The sequence below is a fragment of the Parasteatoda tepidariorum genome, chromosome X1 (genome assembly GCF_043381705.1).
Source record: "Parasteatoda tepidariorum isolate YZ-2023 chromosome X1, CAS_Ptep_4.0, whole genome shotgun sequence".
In the NCBI taxonomy this organism is placed as follows: Eukaryota; Metazoa; Arthropoda; class Arachnida; order Araneae; family Theridiidae; genus Parasteatoda; species Parasteatoda tepidariorum.
The window spans coordinates 6,026,627-6,049,454 of NC_092214.1; the positions used below are offsets into that span (position 1 = coordinate 6,026,627).

Genomic DNA, 22,828 nt, shown 5'->3' on the forward strand with positions numbered 1-22,828 from the left:
TTTTTCTTGACAAGGATCATTTTAGAATAAATACATTAAACAAGCATACAAATACCAATGGAAAGCTTTAATACTTTTGTAAATTTCAGTTTTTTTTCTGGGAACTACTTTTTAAAATTAGATATTTTTGTAAGTGAATATTTTAAAACTATTCCTCGTTGTTTGTTCGTTATAACGTTAGATAAATGTCTAAGTAGCTTATAGAAAAAATTTATAATGTTAGAAAATAAAGGTAGTCTTCTTTTTTTTTTCTTTTTATAGAAAGTGAAATAACGCTAACGCATGTAAATGCTTAATTTATTTTTGGCAATAGTTTAGTACTGGATTAATTTTTTAACAAAAATATTTTAAGGATATCAATGAAGTCCTCAGAATACAGCAAATTGATCCTTCACATTAATTAAAAATATCAAAAAAGTAATTATTTGCAATGATAGCAATTGGGGCAAAAATTTGTATTACAGGGACAATAATTTATGCTGAACACGTGATTTTTCATAATTAATCTTATAATTTGTGTGATTCATTTAAAGTTAGTTTATATGAATTATGATAATAGTTCAGTGTTGGTATCATTTTTCAATAAAAATGTTTTAATGATAACAATAAAATGCTCACAGCGCAGTTAATTGATCCTTTACATTAATTAAAAATATAAAAAATGATAGCAATTGGGACATTAATATATTTTATAGTGACAATATTTTATACTGAATACGTAATTTTTCATAATTAATCTTATAGTTTGTGTGATTTATTTAAAGTTAGATTTTATGGTGTTTTACTGAAGTTTAATTTTTAGAGTAAAACTTTTACTAGGCTAAAATTTTGCTTGCTTAAAAAAGCGTGAAAAGTTTTTGAATCCACTGGTGGTTTAGTGAAAGGGTAAAATTGGGAAAATGTTTCTCCCCAATACACCCTATCTAATAACATGGAAAAACAGACTTTAATATGCCGAAAAAACAGCAGGTTAAAATCCGACTTTTTGCAGGCAGAACCGCCAATGGGTAAATTTCTCGAACTACCTTAGATAATGTCTTGCAAGATCAAACTTTCTGTTTAGCGTTCTTAAAGTTAAAACAGTTCAATCTTAATTTGTACTTGTGAATTCAACAATTAGTTAAAAAGAGATGGCAAGCGAAGAAAAAGTAAAAAAAAAAAAAAGAAAAAAAGAAAAAGAGGCTTTTGAGGTTAACGAACTTTTAATTCCTATAGTGATTAACTTAAATATCCCTAAAATGCAATTTTTCTGTATGATAATCTGAAAAGTACTAAAAATTGTCACTTAATTAACTGAGAATCATTTTTGTTTTCTAGAAAAAATTATAAAACAAAATCTAAAATCGTGTAAAATTTCATGGTTAAAAAAATATTCTTATGATAATTTTTTTTATTTAAATTTCTGAGAACAAAATAATTAATTAGTTGATGATTGAATAAACTGGCCACTTTCATTTTGCAGATACTGAAGAAACTTGAAAATAAAAATATCTTTTATTACCAACAGAAGACTTGATACTTATAGCTATTGATGAAATCTAAATATGATTACTTAAAAATAATTTGCATCGAAAAAATAATTACTGTGCACTCACGATTTATTTTGAGAAACGCCCTTAAAAAGAAATTATGAGCAATAATAGGATCACCACTGAAGTTGCGAATCTGCATTCTTATTTTTCCAAATTGTTTGTTTACGTTTATTCTATAAAATTTTAAAATATTTTTTCCCGAGATTGTTTTTGCAGTGTTTATTCTTTCCAAACTTTTGTGTAGATAATCTACTCATCTAAAATTACTTACCTTTACCACAAACTAATTAAAATTTTAGAAAATGCAAAAATTTTAAGAAATTTAATTTCTATTCTTGCGTCAAATTAAATGCAAAATGACAGTATAAAATGCAAAAACTAATTACCTTTACCACGAACTAATTAATACTAAAAATTATTAAAAAAATGTCAAGAAATTCTATTTATGTTCTTGTATCAAATTAGATGCAGTAAATAGATTCTTTTCAAGCTAATTCTTTTTCTAATTCCTGTTTTTGACAACGTCAAAAGAATTGCTACATGAAAGCTTTCTCTTGTACACTTCATGTCTATTTTTTTCGCGTGATTATGACAGTGATCAGCATCTCCCGGTCATAAAACTAGTAAAAGATAATCTTTGTTCTCTAACTACTGTAATACAAAATAAAAAATAATAATTAGCATATTATATGATTATCGGATTACTTAGTTCATCATTTTAATTAAGTATTCATCCTATTTCATTGAACCTTGAAATAAAAATAATGATTGGCAACAAGGAAACACGCTTTTATTCCAATTGTTATTAACATATTTCTATTTCTTTTCATAGATATTCATAATTTTTACTTTTATTCACGTCATTAACCTGTAATGATTTTGTAACAATTAACGATTGTTTGGAGCTTTGAATTATTTTACCCAACTTTTAACAAATGCAGCAGATTCACATTTTAAAAAGTTATCCTAAGTTTTAGTATGGAATACAATAGATTTGCTTCATAATTTTTTAGTTAGATGCCGAACTAACTATCAACCTTAGACTTTTTATTTTATTTTTCCTATTTGGTTGAATAATTCCAAAGAAAGAATAATTTATTATTTAAGCTATTTGTTTTATGGCCTGATTTGTAACAAATAGTTATTTTTGGAACTATCAATCAATTTGATCCAGCCTTTGATAAATGCAACAAATTCACATTTTTAAAATTATCTTAAGTTTTAATAAAGGATACAATGATTAGCATCTTAGCTTATTTAGCTAGATGCTAAGCAAACCAAAATATAACCTAAGAAATAAATTTAGAGGAAGTTAGACTTTTTATAATTGTTGAATAGCTCCAAAGAAACAATAATTTATTATTTTTAAGCTATTTGTTTTTAGACCTGTTTTATGACAAATAGTTATTTTTGGAGCTATAAACCAATTTGATCCAACCTTTGATACATGCAACAAATTCACATTTTTAAAGTTATCTTAAGTTTACAAGGATTAGCATCTAAACTTATTTTGCTTGATGCTAAACAAACTAGAATATAACCTTAGGAATAACCTTAGAGGAAGTTAGTTACACTTTTCTAATTGTTAGAATTTTATTTTTTCTGTTGATTTGTTTTTTCTGATTTCTATTTTTAATTTACTTTTTATTTTTGGTTATATTTTAACTGGATATTCTTAAAATATCACTCGAAGAAATGAAGAAAGGTTTTAAGGTGACTTTCGATATTAAAGGAAAGAGGATAAGTTTTTTTTTCAAAAATAAAACTGTTACTAATCATGTTGATGAATCAAAATACAATTCAAATTACAATCTAGAAAGGAAAATATACTTGCATTTATAACTTTTGAACTATTTAACCTTTGAGTTTAATAGAAGAGAAATGAAACTGAAATGATAAAGAAAAAAGAAACTGCTCGAATTAGAAAAATGAATTTTAAATCTTTGCATTGTTTTGTCTACAATTTTTATTTTTGTTTTTATTCTCACAAATGTAAAAGATTTCACGGGAGAGATCAATTCGAAATGAAGCTCGAAAGTTATCGCTATCTCCTATTGTTCCTGGCTCAAACAATGTAGTGAAAATTATATTTAATTTACTTATTTAAAGTAAAATTGCGATAAATTGAAATAATGCTCAGAAATAAACTTTTTCTTGTATTTTTTTATTTTTCAAGTTTATTAATTTGTATGCAAATGAATGAATTTAAGTGATCTTTTTTTTTTAATTTTTCTTTAAATATTCAGAAAAAATTCCTGCAAAATTTCAAATGAATGAGATAAAACTATGTTCATTAACGTACTCGCGAAATTTTTTTCAAAAAGTTACAATTTAATGACGCATTTTAAAAGTTTATGTTCCTTTTTCATACTGCATGAACAGGGTGGTTGTTATTTACGTCAATAACAGAATAAAACTGATGGGTAAAAAAATATAGATAAAATGTTTCCAAAATTGTATGCTGAAAAGAGTATGTTGTAAGAAATGGCATTATGCCCAACAAAAAGCTAAATAATAAAAAAAAACGAGACTTGGAGAAACTGAGATGGAAGCGCCTTTGAACAATTCTTTGAAAAATGCATATTCATATTTTAGATTATTCAGCTAAAATTAAACCGTACTTTGAAAATACCTAAACATTTGTTTATTTCAAGTACAAATACTTAATTTATAATTAATTTATTTTATATAGTTTTCGAAATGCATGGTTCGTAAATATTGAATACTCTGTGCCCCATTTCCAATGCAAATTTAGCTTTGTTTTTTGTTTATGTTCCTTAATTTAATTTAGCAATGACTTATGTAACAATACATTCCACGTACTATCAGAATAGGAGAAAATATTTTATGTATTGAAACTAGCTCTACTTACTAAAAAACTAAACTACTACTAGCTAAAAAACTTAAAATTGATATAATGGATATAAAACCAAAACTGGTTATCTTTTTCCCAACTATTGAATTCTTCGGAATAATCTAACATCTTTAAGCCTTTATTATTATATTTTCAACATTAAGAACTTCATTATTCTAATTATACATAATTCTGAATTTTTCACAAAAGTTAGTTTTCTTATAACTTTTTCGATAAATGAATTTTTGTTGTTTATTTTTTAAGCTGACTAAACTAAAATGCGATATTTCTTTTGATAGATCTACAATCAGAATAACTATAAACCAATTTATGCAATACTTTAATGCATTAATTTTCTTTAAATTGCGTTATTTACAACAATATATTTTTTTAATTTTAGTATTGAGAGTATGATTGAATCTTTCAGAAACGAATTATTTAATTTTTAATATTTTCAGTTGTATTCAACATTAATATCATTAAATATTTTTTGAGAATCCTGATTGATAACTTCTGTATCTTTGTCTGTTTGTAATTCATGAAGATTTATTTCCTTAAAAATTAATTTTTTCAGTAGTTTTCTTATCAATTTATATGGATCATGTATATATGCTAAATATATGTATGACTATTAAAATTTAATTGATTTCATTGTTACATTTTTAAATGTTTTTATAAATAATTAATTTGCTTATTAGTGAACATTAAATAACATATATTCTTTTTCTTTTAAATTAATGTAAATAGAAAGAATATATGAAACTCATATTGGTGATCAATGGTAAGTCTTATAATAGTTAATATTAATTACCCTGCATTCCTGTTTACTCATTTATTAAATACAATGAGCACAGGTAATTGATTTCTTTATTGTTATTGAATGGCTTTATAAATTATCAATTTTCTTACTAATGCCTCTCTCTTAGCTTTTATAAAGGCTAAATAAGTCTAAAAAATGGAATATTATCTAATTGAATTTTTCCATGCATATAAACTATTTAGTATTAAAACTCAAAAAATTTTCGACTTTGACTGAAAAGGTCTCATGTTTACAACACGAATCAGTTGGTGAAATTTCAACACAATTTTATTAGATATATTTATGTTGATAAAAACACAAATTTTACAGACAAAATTAAATCAGTAATGCTCATGTCCTCAAAAGATCTTTAATGTTTTGGTAAAATATTTGATTACAAGAATTCATTTTTTTTAAATATTGTTTTAAAACTATAAATCTTGTTCCTGAAGAAAAAAAAATCTCAAGTTTTTTAGATTTTTAAATATAAGAATCCTGATTTAATGGAAATAATTATTAAAATTATCCGAGATAAAGAATCTTGTTACAAGTTAAAACTTGTTTTGAAATGTCGGAAGAAACTTGTAACACCCTTCCTAGAGATAAACATGTTTTTGTTTCTGACTCTTTGTCCCACTATTAGATTATACTGTCGGAAAATGTAAGAAAGTTAATTTTTTGTTACCCCGGAAGTCTACGGGGTGATTCCGTCTAGTTAAGTTTAATATTTGTTTTGTCTTTTTACTCTCGATTCTTATGAATGATATTTTTTTTGCTCGCGTGGTATTTTCTTTTTATTGAAGGTACGAATATATCTGAAGGCGAATCACGCAAAACTCGAACCTTCAGTCACGTGACTCATGATGCAAAGCGTGTCAATTTGGTGAAAGTGGCTATCGATGTTTTTGTTTTTGCGTGTTTAATAGAATGTTAATGATTTCCGTAATGTTGCTCATCATTTGATGACATAGATATTTCACACTAAAATAGCTTTTTCCAGAAATAGCATGTTCATTCATAAGATTTTATGTTTTTATTCTTTACACATTTAAAGTCTACTGAATCAATTTGTGACTTGTATCAATTATTCTATAAAATAGGTGTTAATTATTTTAATTTAAATGTTAAGCATTTTCTTGATTAAACAGAGTGGTGGCTTTTTTCTTATTCTGAGCATAGTGATCAGAATGCTCATTTAAAATACTCGGCATAGCTTGATACGCACACTTAAAAAAATGGCTTCTGCCTAAAATGAGCGTGTAAGAAAATAAAGATAGAAATGCGTGTTTAAAGAAATGAACTAAATTGTTAACTTCTTCATAACCTTCATTGTCTCATTATTTCGCAATAATACAATAAAGTAAAAGCTGAAAATTTTAAAACAAGTCTGAGCATATTTATTTATTTACTTCATCCCATTTACACAAACTTTTCAACTAATACTATTTCCGTTATAAATTTATGTTTACTTAATATAGATTTTTTTTCCTTATTCCAGTTTATTATTAGAATGTATAGTGTGCACAAAAAAATTACCTCCTTGAATAACTTTTGATCTCTAATGATAGGATTTTCACGTTCTACGATTCAATCTTAACAGTTCGAAAGGGTAACCTCAAATATGCTAATTAGTTAGTGCAGACGTTATTTAAGTTAAGAAATCAGACACAAAAACGTACTTTCTCCAAAATAAACAAACCTTTTTTGCTGTTGACGGATTCGATTTTCTGACTCCCAAAATATAGGGGGTAGTCACAATCTGGGAAATATGGTCCCCGTAGTTAGGTCAGGAGAACGATCCAATAGATGTAAAGTTTGGACCTCTAGAATAAAGTTTGGACCTTTTAATGATAATTTTACGTTTTGTGTATTTTGCCATATCTCGAGGACTTTTTAAGAGAAGTGAAAAATGTATGCACACAATTAAAAATTGTTTTATCCAAAGATAATTCCATACAAAAAATTTTATTATTTAATTTAGTAATAGTCGTAATAGTAGTTTGTTAGTAATAGTCTGTATTGTAAGGTATACAGTTTTTTACATGATTTTAAAGTATGATGTAATTTTATATGGTAAAATATAGAATTTGAGTGAAATCAGTTGAATATTCGACCGATTTTGATCAAATTTTGTATTCTGACATGTATTTCATTCACATGTATTTTCATTTCTTTCGATTATTACTAAATATAATAATAAAAAATAATAAATATTTTCTAAAATTTTTGTGCATGGAATTTTCTTTGGATAAGTGAATGTTGTAATTGTGTACAAGAATTCTTAGTCTATGGCAAAATACCCAAAAATTAAAATTAACATTAATGGTTCTAAACTTTGGATCACTCTCCTGACCAAACTATTGGGACCGTATTTTCTTGATTGCAGCTGTCCCCTATATTTTGGGAGTCAGAAATCCGAATCCATTAAAAAAAAAAATATGTTTANAAAAAAAAAACTTATTTATTCGAAAAAAGCTCGCTTTTGTTTCTGTTTTTTTTTTTTTTGCCTGATTTCGTTACTTAAAATATCGTGTGCACTTATTAATTAGCATATTTGAGGTCACCCCCTCGAACCATTAAGATTGAGTCCTAGAACACGAAGATCCGATCATAAGATCAAAAGCTAGTCAGGCAAGGTGGCCCTTTTTTTTTTTCTTTTTTTTTTACTCATTGAACACTATAAAAAATTATCTTTTAGATTTATAGGGGAAAAAAACTGTCAGCTCATGTGCCAGTATAAAAACGTTTATTTCACTGATAAATACTATTAATTAAAAACAAATGCCTGTTTTTTAAACAGATAAGTACTGTTAATTTGACAAAATAAAATCGAAGAAATAACTAAGACAGCATTGTGGTCGGTGCGAGTCAAGTGCAGAAATCGCATGACCGGTCGACCAAGGGAATCGAACCTGAATTACTTTATTGTGAAGCAAGTGCTCTATCCCCCGAGCCACGGTGACTCTAACATTTGCTTACGAAAAAAATCTTAAACTATCTTTGTCTTAAGTCTTACTTATTAAAATTGTATTTAAGTGTAAAACCGTCTAAATCTGGTTTGGCCCTCCTTTATAAAAATGTCTGGCAATTTAACTTACCGAGAAACTATACTGAAAGACGGATAATTATCAGGTAGAGTATCGTTTCAACAATGAAATTGAATCGCAATTTTATTTACAATCTTCAAAACCATAAAATAATTTTTGAAAACTAAGAGCAAGCATAGAAAATAGTCGTTAAATGATTTGAAAAAAAAAGAAAAAAGGATAAAGTCATTTTAAGGTAAGCAGGACTGCGTGAAAAAAACTAGAACTTGAGTTGACAGATTTAATCCATTTATGATTAGGACATAAAACTGAAAAAAATTGTTTCGTGAAAAAAAAACTGTTTTAAACAGTCAAATGTACGGAAAAAATCTGTAAAAAAATTTTCAAAAAGGAACAGAAAGAATCTGTATTTGTTTCTAAACAGTTTTTTTCGGGGATAAATATTTTTTTCCTATCGAATTTATAATTATTTTTTACAGTGTAGAAATGTGTGTTTGAATAAAATTGGGAATTCCTTTGTTGATTATTTTCCAATTTTTTCATAAGAACATAACAAAGTAAACATAACAAAGTTTTTCATAGCTAAGTAAAAGCTGAAAATCTGATCTTCTTTATTTGTTTATTTTTTTAGCACGTTTACAAACTATTCAGTTAACTATTTCCGACTTAAATCCATGTTTACTTAACATGGATTTTCTTTTCCTTATTCCAGTTTCTTATTAGAATGTATACCCTAGACAAAAAAAAAACATGTTTGGAATAAAACTGCGTATTATATATCTAAATCTGTTTTTACATGAATCAGTTTAGTACCAAACGCGTACTTACATACTTATATTTCCTTAAAATTTCTGAGTACTTTGTTTTTTAGTATAAATAATTTGCCTTGAAATATTCATCTCAAATTTGCATTATAAAGAAAGCGACCTTTACTAAGACAGTGTAATACGCTTATCATTTAGCGGTGAAGGTGATCTAGTTAAAGAAAACTGATATAGCTATTGCAATTGTTATAAATAAATGAACTCGATTTTTAGATGTGGGTGGATAACAACGAAACCCGTCAGCTTTTTATCTCCACCCCCAATTTTATGGTTCCTTGCTTAAGTTTGATTCATAACCGGGAGACAGAGTTATTTATATTTAAATTTTTCTGTTTTGTTACAAATACATTAAAACTATCTAGATACATTTAAAACTATCTAGAATCCTTGACATAGATTATGAAAGCAACAATTGGATATAAATGGTGTGTATAAATTTAAATAATTTAGTATAACATTGCCTAAACTTTTTTTTTTAAAAATTAATACATGCGTAATTGAATGCCGCATATTTTCTACAAAAAAATTTAATTGTGTGTCACAAAAACTTGATAAAGAATGCTGAGGATGATATATAATACATTGTTTGCACAAAAATATAATTAAAAAAGTTTTTTTTCAAGTATTTTAAACGTTGATGAAACTACAAGCAATATATTTCTCATAATAGTCGTACTACAATGTGAAAAACTCAAATATTAATTTTATTATTTTTTGTTGTAAATGCTGTCGTAAAGTAACTCTGCAGTACTAATAAATTGTTACAATAAGGTATACAGGAACAGTAATATCCATAAATGCCAATAAAGGGCCAGAGTAGCTTTTCTCTCTTCTTCCTGATGATGCGTTTGCATCTCAAAGGGGATTCTTGGGTTTAAATTTCGGTTGTTCACTCAGATTTTTCTAATTTTTCAATCAAAAATTTTTACAGTAAATATTGAATTTACGGTAAACATTAGGAACACCCGGTACTTTTTGCCGTACATTTTCAGGAACTTTCTTTACAGTGTATGGACTATATTATGTTTATGTACAGGAAAAACTTCGTTGTAGTCCTGAGTTCATTGATGTATAAAAATTCATTTTTAAAGTTGTGGTTTTGAAATTGCATACACCATATAACCAAAAATATAGCATTTCTTCTGTATTATGCAATATTATGCCTCCACCAAATAATTTATATATTTGGCCATAGCATTTGACGATTCTGGTTGGTAAAAATATATACTTGTCGCACCAAGAAGTTGTGGCAATACTATTTTCCCCTCTATGTTCTTGTTTGTTGTCGTTGTTGTGTTACTGTTTTTCACGCTTTTTCCATTAAAATCATACAGATCCATACGTAAAATATGCATGAAACTCGGCAATTTAAGATCATATTTAAGATTAACTGAACTTAAGATCACTTATCTCTCAGTTTTTCATGGTCTTCAGTTGTCAATTTTACCTGTTGAGGAGATCAAGGCCAATAAAGAACGTGGGAAATTTAGGCGTGGTCGTTTGATTGAGAAGGTTATTTTTGCTATATGTTTTTTGACGGTCATCGACATTGAACTAACTGCTCAATCAATGACCGATTAAAGGAAGTCCTTATTTTTTTCATTTTTGAATTTTAAAATTTTCTGAAGTATGTTATTTCACAAAAACTTTTTCCCATTTTTTTTAAAATCCCACTTTAAAAAATTATGGATCAAATTACGGCACAAAGTACCGGCACTTTGTGTGCCTCATCCGTAACATCCATTTTACAGTAAAATTAAATTCGACAGTAACATTTGTTTAATTAGAGTGATTCAGCGATTTTACAGTAATTATTGCAGTAAAAATATGCACCGTAATTTTTATAGTAATATTTGTTTAATTAGAGTAATTCGGTGATTTTATGGTGATTACTCTGTAAAAATTATGGTATATCAGATTTTTTGTTCCATATCATGTTCTGGTAAGAAATAGATCTTACTACTAAAAGTACCGGCAGCTTGAGTGGCGGTACTTTTTACCGTAATTTGATACGTAATTCTTTAAAATACAGAATATTTAAAAGCTATTATAATTTCATCGAGAGTAACTATCTTATAATGACACAATAAAATTATTATCTTCTGTAGTAAAGATAATGTCGTAGCTCCATTGATGTTGATTGATTTTTTTACCAAATCATCTATTAGTATTAGAATGAAATATGGAACTAATCTTTATTTCCCGAAATCTTATATTTTAATTTGTGGAGGATTCTGTCATAAAATTCTCAAATGAAATCTTTTATATGTGAATGGGGGATTAGGGAATAATATTCCTTACCACACGCAAAAAATATTTTCTTTAACTTAATTAAACAATATAGAAAGCATCTGAATTATAAAAATATATCAATTAAAGCATTTTAATGAAAATCTTATCTGAGATTGTTAGGAAAAAAATTTTAACAACTGTTATTTCAAAATATTTCGATAATAATTTCGTTCGCAGTCAAGGAAGCATTTAAAAAGTATTGAAACTGCACACTTTCTGAGCGTTAACAAATTTAGTTTGATTTGTTAATTGTTTGTTTTTTGCTCAATTTTTTTAATTCTCTTTAAAAATAATTCATAAAATAACTTTTTATCAATTTATATTCTTCACATAAATACATAAATAACGATTCCACGACCCCCAAGAAGCCCTTGTGCCCGTTTTATAGTTGTCCCTTTCACTTATGGTTTTGCGACTGACGATTTTTCTAACACTTTTTAATTTTGTTTCTTTGGTTAGATTTTAATGCAGTTTACCATTTTTACGCAGGTTAGTTGCTTTGAACACATAAAAAGCATAACTGCATCAGGCTCTTGTGCGATTCTCCCCATTCTAGTATATTAAACTTAATTTATTACATGAAGGACTTTAGCCAGTGTAAGCCAAGCTTTTTGCAAGGGGAAAAATTTTATGTCAATCTATTCCTTATCACTGTGACCAGATAGGTACTTTACTAATTTTTTAAATTTCTTCTAGTTAACTCTGTCGTTACGAGCGTCGCATTTAGCCAACATCAGCGTGATTCTGTCTGATAACCATTAATACCACTAAAAGAATATTTTGAATGTGCTTAATACGTCTTATAGCTCGATTGCTTTTTATTTATAATGCTCGAAAAATCTCCAAATATATTGTTGTTTGAGTAAGAAAATTCAAACATCAGTTTACTGACATGTAATGTGTATATTTCGTGGCGCGGTGCACAGTTCAGTGGTGTTACTTTTTTTTAATTCAAATTCAAAAATTTATCAATAATTCATTTTGTAAATTTAAGAAATTTCAATGATGAATAACTGTTTTTCTTAGATCTAAATAACTGCAAATAAAAGGAAATTTGAAAAATTATTGTTTGGAAGATTTTACCTTTAAGGCTGAAAAAGATACTAGTGTTCCATGTTGTATTTGATCGCCATAAATTATTAAAATGCCAAATACTATAATAGTTTTCACTCCTTTTGATCTAAATTGATACAAAATAATTAAACAAGTGTGAAAAATATGTTTATTAAATATTCTGCGTCAAAGGGTTAACGTTAATATAAAAGAAGTAAACTAATAACCGCTAGATCTCTTTGAACAACTATTAAAATAAAGATAAACGCAAATAACTTTGTAAAAATTTATTTATCTAACCCAACAGCAATTTTGTTTTCTAAATAGAGCAGAAAAAATTAGCTTGTTTGAAATGGAATTGATTTACTATGAAAATATTCATTATGTTTACGTAATTTATTTATGTTTCTTTTTTTTATTTTTAGAATGGGTAGTTTCACCTCAGCGCCTAAAATCTTAAACGATGATACAGCTGACAATGACTTACTTCTGCAGAATGTATCGACATGGGAGGATTTGCACTTGCGTTGTCAAGAAGAACTTTCTTGTCTTCCTCCCAAAATTACTCGATCATTCAAAAATGTGAAAAATTCCTCCCAAAACACTTCAGATACTCTCATCCGAGTTATGCAATGGAATGTTTTGTCTCAAGGTAAGGCGTTACATTTTTTTGTTTGGTTGTAATCCTTACTGCAACAAACAAACATATTATTGATGATTATTGCCTTTTCCCGAAGGCCGTTTATACTTAAACTATTTCATTTGGTCTTTGATATATTTTGTATATGAGTAGATTAGAGTTAAAATTTCGATTTAAGTCCTTTATAAAATAAAGACACGTATTATAAATTTTTCTTAAAAACAGTTAAAATTTGTAAAATATTACGATTTGGCATAAATCTCAAATATTCAACATCTCTTATCCTGAACAATAATAAAGGAGACTATTTTCTCCCTGATTGTGATTTTTGTCAACTTTTTTGTTATATGATACCATATTTTGTATATAAGTTAATTATAGTTAAAATTTCATTGTGAGTTCCTTATAAAATAAAGACACGTAATATATATTTACATTAAAGAAAGTTAACATCTGTCAAGCACTACGATTTGTTATAAATCTGAAATATTCAACTTCTCTCATTCTGAACAATAGCATAGAATATTTTGTACATATTGATTGTATTTAAAAAATGAACAAGATTTTCAGATTTAGTATTTCTAACCATGCAATTTAGTTCCTTACAAGTATCTTTATTAAACTTGGTTATTTCTATTAAGATTTTATTATTTCATACCTGAACAATTTTTGGAGGAAAAAACTGAGTTTTAATATTAATTTTTTTCGTTTAAACTCAGTTAATTTAATGAGACTAGATTATGTGTAAGGGCCGGTATAGCCTGGTTAATATGGCTTTGGGCCAATGTCCAAGTGATCGTGAGTTCGATTCCAGTCGAAGATTCCCGTTTAGTAAATGGTGACTGATTCGCGGTAAATCTGTCGGATCACAAAATACACCATGTTTTCTTAACGAATCACTACTCTGGGAGTAGGGGAGAGTGGGGTCAATTGTAACAGGGTACGATTGTAACAGAGCAAATATTTCGAGTGTCGGGTTCTAGATTCGATTTCTACGTGGCGCACTAGGTGTATTTAATAAATCTACATGTACACCCCTGCTGGCAACCATTTTTATGTACTTTTGAAAGAGTTATATCACGAAAGATGTTTTCACGCTACGTAAGTATTTTTTTTGGTGTTAGAATATTATATTGTAACATAGTAATTTTGTTTAAACAAATAAAAATTATTAACCGAATATGTAAGTGGACACCTTAATTACATACAAATGTANCGATTCCAGTCGAAGATTCCCGTTTAGTAAATGGTGACTGATTCGCGTTAAATCTGTCGGATCACAAAATACTCCATGTTTTCTTAACGAATCACTACTCTGGGAGTACTGAATTGGAGATTGGTCGTTCTCTGGCAGGTCAAAATTACGATCTGTGGATGAATGAATGGATGTATGAATAGGTCCGCAAAATCGAAGTGGTATTCTTGGCATAGCCGTATGGTGAAGTCGTATTCTTGGCATAGATGGCGCCCCATAAAAACAAGAAACGCACCCTCTGCCTTAAAACTCGCTTGGTTTTTCCCAGCAGGCTTGCAGGTATTTTCGAAATTCTTCACAATATAATATTTAAAAAGGTTTTAATGCAAATATTTAATTTAATATCTTATGCATTTGACTCCGAATTTTTATAATCCTTGAATCTTTCATTAAAATTGCATATTGCATTGCATTATTTATGGAAAACGAAAGATAAATATCTGAAAAGGTGCTTGATATCACCATTGCTAGAAGCATAATTTTTAAGTTTTAAACTGTCATTTATATTGAAATCGATATTGCCTGATGTGTACTGTAATAAAGCTGAATTCAACTTACTTTAGCTTTTTTTCTCAACTCTTAATGCCAACTGACTAAATCAAGTTCATAGTTTTGTTCAACTGTGCAAACTACTAAATCAGAAAAAGAGCTAAAACCTTATAGGATGTTGATGTTTGCGAATAATCGATGTAATCAATTGTCTTTAAACGGACCCAATGTTGACTTCTTATGGATTGTCTTCAATGTAGATTCTTATAAAATTTTTAAGTGACTTACATTAGCAGGGTTATCAACTACTAAACTATCTATTTGTTCTTGCTGCTATAACGAGTCAAAAGCTACTAGAGTAAATATTCACTATCTGATAATATAATGCAGCTTTTTATTTTTTGTGTTTATTCTGTAACTATTGAATCAATTTCTTTTGCTACAATATACTCCTTGGTAGAAAATAAAAAGGTCATGATAGCCAAAAGAACAGTGCTTGAAATTTATTGTATAATTTTGATTAAATATATTTAAGATATTATATTAAAAAAATCTATTTGCTTAAAGTATTTTCATTCTAAAAAAACTCCTGTCTTTTCTATGTATAGGACGGAAATCTCATTCTTGCTCTCAATTTTTACAATACTAATTTTTCTAAGCCAAAAAATATTTTTGATACGATATTTTTCTTGTTTTATGTGTTTAACTTTGCGGTTTTTCTGTTTTATGTGTTTTAATTACTTATATATTCAGTAGGATATATCAGGAAATATCTCTACATAAAAACCGAGAAATTAATTTTGAATTCTGTGTCTGAACTATTTGTTTATAAGTATTGTTTTTAATTTTTAATGACAATGGTCTTTTTTTTAGCATTTAATTTTTTTAGGAATTTTATTTGTATTTAGTATCTTTTTTAAATGGCAAAGACAACAAAATTTTTAAAAAAAATAAAGCTTATTATAAGAATTCTTAAATGCTTTTTTAAGGATATTACAAGATATAGTGATAAGCTTCGTCAGTAAAAAAAGCGTAGAAATGACGTCAGAAACGTGCTTCTTAGTGAAAGATTTTTAAACTTTTGACGTCAGTCAAGTACACTCTACTCCTTAAAGTAATTCATTTTTGAGTTCAAGATCCCGTTTGATAATCTATAAACACACAGATTGTGGGAGAATGACGCCTACTGCGTAAGCTATCTTAGAAAGACGTAGTAGGATACAAAGCAGAAATGGTCATCCTACAACGATACAAGACAATCAGTTTATCAAGTTGATGAATAACATAGAATAGAATTTGGAAAGTGAATCATCAACGGTAGTTTGAATAAAGCAAGCAAGCTAAAATAAACTATTCGAATCAAGTTATTCGGAATCAATTCATTTAAATCAGTTATTCAAATTAATATTTTAATACATTTGAATTAATGGTTTGATACATTAGATTTGAATCTAATTGAATTATTAAAGCGGAAAAAAAAGTGAAAACGTCATTCGACGTTCAGACACCGAGGAAGTTTCTTGTTTATAGAACTGAAACCATAGATTGTCAATTTATGTACTTTCATTAGTGCTTTATTCTCGTTGTTTTTTGATTTAGTCTACATAGTACAAAGTATTACCTTATTTTTTACTAGATAATTTAATTATTATTATTTTAGTTGAAGATTAGTTATTAATTATAATTTTAATGAAGATAATAATTAAACTAATTATTTATAAATTAAAATAAATTATTATTTTAATTGAAGATTCAACTCTCATTTGGAGAAGTGATTCGAATCATGATTTCTAATAACATATTTTGTTAAGTTTATTCAAATCACTGCTTGTACTCGGTATAAATGATTTGAAACTAAATCAGTCATTTGAATGACTGATCGAACAACCAACCTGAACATTATAAAGTACATTGTATTTTTGACACATGTTTGCAATATTTTATCAATGAAAACTTTAAAAACACTTATCAACCTTAACTCTTATATTAAACACTTAATCTTTGAAAATTCTTTTTAGCCCTCGCAATCAACACTGACAAGTTTGTGGCTTGTCCTCTAGATGCTTTATCATGGAGCACTCGACGATGGCGTCTTCTTGAAGAAATGGTTTCTTGTCAACCAGATATTCTCTGTTTTCAAGAAGTGGACCATTACCAATTTTTCAAGAGTACTCTTTCTCCTTTGGGATTTAGGGGTGTATTCTATCCTAAACCTGATTCTCCTTGTTTTTACATTGCTGAAAACAATGGACCTGATGGCTGTGCCATATTTATCAACGAAGACAAATTTGAACTTTTAGATATGAAGACAAGATCTTTGGAAGTTTGGGGATACCAATCTAACCAAGTTGCTCTCCTTTGCAAATTAAGGTAACATATACTTTAGCGTTTTTCTATTAAGATGACTGAATTGACTTCAGGGCCGGAATAAAATGAAAAAGAAACAAAAATCTGGTAGCGGAACTATATTATTTATAGCTAGTTTTCTTGAGAAGTAATTTAAACTCCAATTATTTTAATTATAAACATTTCATCACAATTTACAATATAACAGTCATATGTTTATGTTTCAACCGTTAAAAGAATCTTGGTAGTCATGGAAATTTGAATTTTTCTAAAAGCAAGGCTGTACTGAAATTTTTCAGTCTTGCGCTTCTTGTACCTGCCTATTAACAATGCATCAATGCTCTATCGGTTACCAAGTAAAGATGTTATCCTACGTTTTTTTATTGAGTTAACTCGACGTTGTTTGCGAAATCACATCACGTATTTTGAAAGAAAGAGTGTACATGTTGATTGTTTTAATTTGATTAAAAATTACAACAGAAATCAAAATCGCAAGAAAATTAGAATTTCTCACTAACTATGTTTAATATGTAAGCACCTTTTGCCACAAATCAACGTAATATTATGCCAATTTAATGATACCAGGGAAGTTGTCTACCTTAGTTTTATTAGTTGGGAAACTCTATTATGTAAAAAATTGTTAAAGTTGTGTAAAAACTTTCTGTATTAACGCTGTTGTTGGTAAAGTATATTAACGTATATTAACAGCGTACATACTTCATGTAAGAAACATAAAAAAAATTAATTATTTTTCAATTTTTTAATTTTATTGCGATTAATACAAGTGATGTATTATTTCAAAAATTCAAGCCTGATAATTAATTTATAAACCTGAAATCAACGAAATCAAAGCTTTGTTAATTATAACGTATAATATAATAGTGTTTGGAATAAAAAAAATACTAAATTAGTGTGTATATTAAACGTATATTAGAAATTGTGGTTTAGGTTTAGGAAACAGCTACATATATAATTAACATTAGCTATTATTACGAATAATATAATAGTGTCTCGCATAAAAAATAGTAGAATTAATGTATATTAGAAATTGTGGTTTAGTTTTAATTTTTAAATGAATAAACATTATAGTGATGAATTTAGTTAAAATAAACGAAACACAGCTCAAACCCACAGATTGTTTAACACTTCAAACACGGTTTAAAATTCCTAAGATTTTTCCTAGAGTCTTACCATCCTAGACTGTTGAAGCCCAAATTTACATTAGATATGTTTAGAAAGCTATATATTATATGATATTATATAAATAAAAATAAGCCAAGGATAGGAACTTTATTTTACGAATAAAAGTAAAAGTTCAAATTATAAATTAATCGTAGGTAAGCTTAATTTTGATTTATTTTTGTGAGACAAACATGAAGAGCAATTATACTTAGAAAAAAAATCATTTTTTATTTCTGCATTTTGTTTTATAATGTGGGTTTCCCCTTAAAGCACGAGTTTTTAAATATTTCAGATAAGTTCAAGTGATTAAAAAAATATGCCTAAAAAAATATAAAATGCCTATCAAGCTAAAAGCCTTAACTTTTCAAAATTGCTGTTTTTTGGTACGAAACCAAACTTTCAAATTTTTCCATTTTGCATATTATATATAAATTTTTTATGGAAACAAATCGCAATATTTCTTAGAGCTTTGATAAAGCTACTGGAAAATGTGTGCTGCCATTTTTAATTTATAAAATTTCCCAGACTAGTTGCTTTTTTTTTCAAGAGCATAAATTTTAGTAAAATTCTGTTTCTTGAAAAAAGTTAGTTTGATGTAAAAAAATTCTCGAATTGTAACTTATTAGGAACTAGTAAACCATTCTCATCGTGATCCATAAAAAGTGTGATAAAAAAATTTGGGTAAGATGTAACAAAAAAAATTGGAACATATTTTTCTACTGAGTATTCTACACTCTATAACAAAAAAAATCGACGCACCAAGAAGGAGTTGTCCGATTAAGGCGAAAATTGGTGGATAGGAAAACAATGTACTGAATAGTAAATGATTAAAATTTCAGAACAATTGAGTAATTTATTGCGGAGTTACAGTAACAAGTTCAATAAGGTGTTGACCCGCCTCTAGCCTGGATACAAGCTGCCACACGGCGTGGCATAGACCGATAAAGCTCCCGGATGGTCTCTTGTGGTATTTCCTGTCAAATTCGATCCAATTGTCGAACGAGGTTATCAACATTCCGTGCCAGATGCAATCGCCTTCCCATCACATCCCAGACATGCTCGATGGGAGAGAGATCTGGTGATCTGGCAGGCAAAGGAAGAGCTTGACAAGCTTGCAGACAGTTCATAGCAACACGTGCCGTATGTGGTCTGGCATTGTCCTGCTGAAAAACCAGCCCAGGGCGCTGCAAAAGGAACGGTAGCAAAACAGGTCTTAGGATGTCGTCGACGTACCGCTGTGCAGTAAGTGTACCTCTAATGACGACCAAAGGGGTCCGGCTGTCAAAGGAAATGGCACCCCAGACCATAATGCCTTGTTGAGGGCCGGTGTGGCGTGCAATAGTGAAGGCAGGATCCCCCCTCTGCCCTGTGCGTCTCCAAACACGTCTTCGATGATCGTCAGGACACAGTTGGAAGCGGGATTCGTCGCTAAAGACTATACGTCCCCAGTCGGCATCATTCCAGCCTTATCGAGCGTCGATTTTGCACGTCTTAGTGCGTTCTTGGTGCGTCGATTTTTTTGTTATAGAGTGTATTTCAATTTCTAAAAGGAAAAATAAACTGTTAAAAATCCCCGATAGAGGAAAATTTGACGCGTGAAATACAATATATAATTATTCGAACATGAGAAGCGCAATTATAAAGGCATTTTTCGATCTTAAAATAAAACTGACATTATTTCTTAGTTATATTTATGACTTGTGTTATAAAGGAATAAGCTCACCGGACGAAAAAGCGAGTCACATCTTAGGAAATCATGAAAATAATAATTTAATACCATGAAACTCTGGATTTGGTAACAGCGTAGATTAAGTTAAGATAGGAGTCTACTAGATTTTTACAGGGGCATCGCATGCAGTTTAATTCGCTTGATGAGGATTTGGTCGCACAACTCCACCAAATTACGAGGTTGTTGCTTCCCTCTTCTTATCCGATGTTCTTTCGCAACTACTTCATGTACTTCAATTTAAATGATTTTGCAGGACAATAGAAACATAATAAGTAAATTTTAATGACACCAGTCACATATTTGTTTAGTGCAATCAGCTTTGTTGTTGTCCTCCTGAAAAATAGAGGTATCAATAGCGCAAGAAGATGTTGGCTAAAAGACAATACTTGATTATCCTGAATGTTAAACTAATCATACTAGTTCATGTTTGTAGCTATCTTAGTAAGCAGGTCAAATTCATAATAAGAAAAATACCTCCAAAACATCATAGAGTTACACGGTATTAAATTATTCTTTCCATGATTTCTTTTAAAGTGACAATTTTTTTATCCGGTGATCTTTTTTTTTCGTCTAACTGTCTAATTAAATACACAAGTGGGCGACCTTTGTGCTAAAATACAAACTAAGGTAAACAACGTTACTTATTTGAGTTATTCGTTATTTTAGTCTAATAATTCGTTAATTGAGTCTAATTATTTGAGTTATTCGTTTTTTTAGGAGAAAAAGTGACGACAAAGTGTTCTGGATAGCTACAACTCATCTGAAAGCTCGACAAGGGCCTTTGTTAGCAACGATGCGACGTGAGCAAGGTAAAGATCTCATGGATTTTATAAAAGTTTTTAGTGGTAACAGTCCAGTCATCTTGACCGGTGACTTCAACGCCAATCCTGCCGAACCTGTGTATAAAATAGTTCTCAACGACGACATCAATCCTTTAGACAGTGCCTATCGTTACCTAAACAATAAGCGAACTGAACCAGCTTATACTACTTGGAAAATTCGAGAAGATGGTGAATATTGTCAAACACTCGACTATATATTCTTCAGTAGAAATTCTTTTGAAGTTAGCAATCTTCTTCAACTTCCGTCTTGTGAAGATATTGGTGAAGGTCGTGTGCCTTCTTATAAATACCCATCGGATCATTTCTCATTGGTAGCTGATTTAGATTTAAGCGAAACTTAAAAAAGTAAATTAAGCCTACGTACTGTTTTTCACCAAAGAACTGAAAACGTGAAACTGGTTTTAACATTCAGCTGGAATCAGATTCAAATACTTAAGCCATTTAGATTCACATGCAACCCAGCACAATTCGAATCTTATTACTGTAAAACGAGACAACGTTGCTTTTTAAAATATTATTACATCATTATGAGTTGTTACGCGAGGTATTTAAATTAATTTTTCCAATGAAATTGATGTGATTTTATTTAACTAAAAGCAGCCTAAGACAAAAAAATTGGCTTAATTATCATTTATTTTCATTGTATTTATTACTATACATCATTATGATCTCTGAACTGTTCGCGAAAGAGAAGCATTCAAGCATCGTAATATATTTAGTTGAAGTGTTTCTCTAGGCTATAGTTTGTCTAACATGCGATGAATATATTTATAAAAGACTCGGTGAACATATTTATTTTTATGTTATTTAAACTTTTTAGATTCAAGGTTCACTGTTATTGATATAACGAACGATGCTGCTATTTGCAAGATCTCTTATGCTTTGTTTATATTTACAACGACCTATGAAAGACTTTTACATATTTTAAATGTTAAATGAAGCTTTTTGTCAGTAATTTTGTTGAACTGTGATATAAAATGGAAATGGTGTTAAGGTTTTTATTGTATTATATACAAATAAAAGTAGTTTTTGAATATATTTGTGTTTACTATTCTAAGACGCATTTTTTATATCAATATCACTGGGTTACTATTTACCTATACTTATCGGGAGTCCCAATAAGCAATTTTTTATAAAAAAAAAATGAAAAAAAATAGGGATTCATGGTTTTCTACCGAGGGAAAAAAATTTTTATCACAAAAGGTTAACTGAGATAATTTCTTAGTTACAAAATTCGCCAACAGTTATAATTTCGGAATGTATGAGAGAAAATTTACATTTTTTGAAAATTGTTAATGCTAAATTTAAGAAAACAAAACCGATAGGGAATTATTATAACGTATTTGGGCTACTTAACGTATTTTTGTTAATTGTTTTATTTACTTGTGATTGCACGTAATTGCATTCCAGATAAAACCATAGAAATAACAATTTTGGAGAACCATTGCAGTTGGCAGAATGCCCAATTTGGATATCGAAAAATAACTATTTCTTATTATTGTTTATGCCATTGTTAATGAATATCGCTTTGTTATATACCCCGTCTTCCAGTTCAGATGGAACAGTACCTCTTAAAATATTTAAACAGGTTCTTACAATTTCTGGGTATTTCAAAGGGATGTTACATTCACCTTCCAATGAGGTGAACCGGGCTTGAATCCCGGTGATGGTTGGTCGATACGAATTCCGCATCCGGCTCGCACCGGTCACAGTGCTGACGTAAAATATTCTCAATGGTAGACGGACCATGAGTTAGAGTCCTCTTGCCATCAGGCTAACCGATGGAGGTTCTCGTGGTCTTCCTCTCCATGTAGCGCAATTGCGGGTTCATTCCATCAAAAAGTCCTCCACGAAGGCAAATTTCTCTCAATACCTTGACCCAGGAAACTCCTGGATCAAGTATTGGGAGAAATTTCCCTGGATTGCATTCAAAAACCTTCTGGA

General features: G+C 28.9%; 1 protein-coding gene across 11 annotated transcripts in view; it reads left to right on the top strand.

The window, feature by feature from the left end:
- The window catches only part of LOC107440090 (NADP/NADPH phosphatase nocturnin), a 129,170-nt gene extending 107,252 nt beyond the window's left edge, over positions 1–21,918 (top strand). For all 11 annotated transcript variants that reach the window (XM_071187930.1, XM_071187931.1, XM_016052885.3 and 8 more), the window contains 3 exons: positions 12,827–13,053; positions 16,804–17,155; positions 20,760–21,918. In XM_071187930.1, coding sequence (XP_071044031.1) covers positions 12,828–13,053; positions 16,804–17,155; positions 20,760–21,225 — 1,044 coding nt within the window. In that variant the 5' untranslated portion in view covers position 12,827 and the 3' untranslated portion in view covers positions 21,226–21,918. The remainder of the gene's footprint in view (positions 1–12,826; positions 13,054–16,803; positions 17,156–20,759) is intronic.
- The last annotated feature ends 910 nt before the right edge of the window (positions 21,919–22,828 follow it).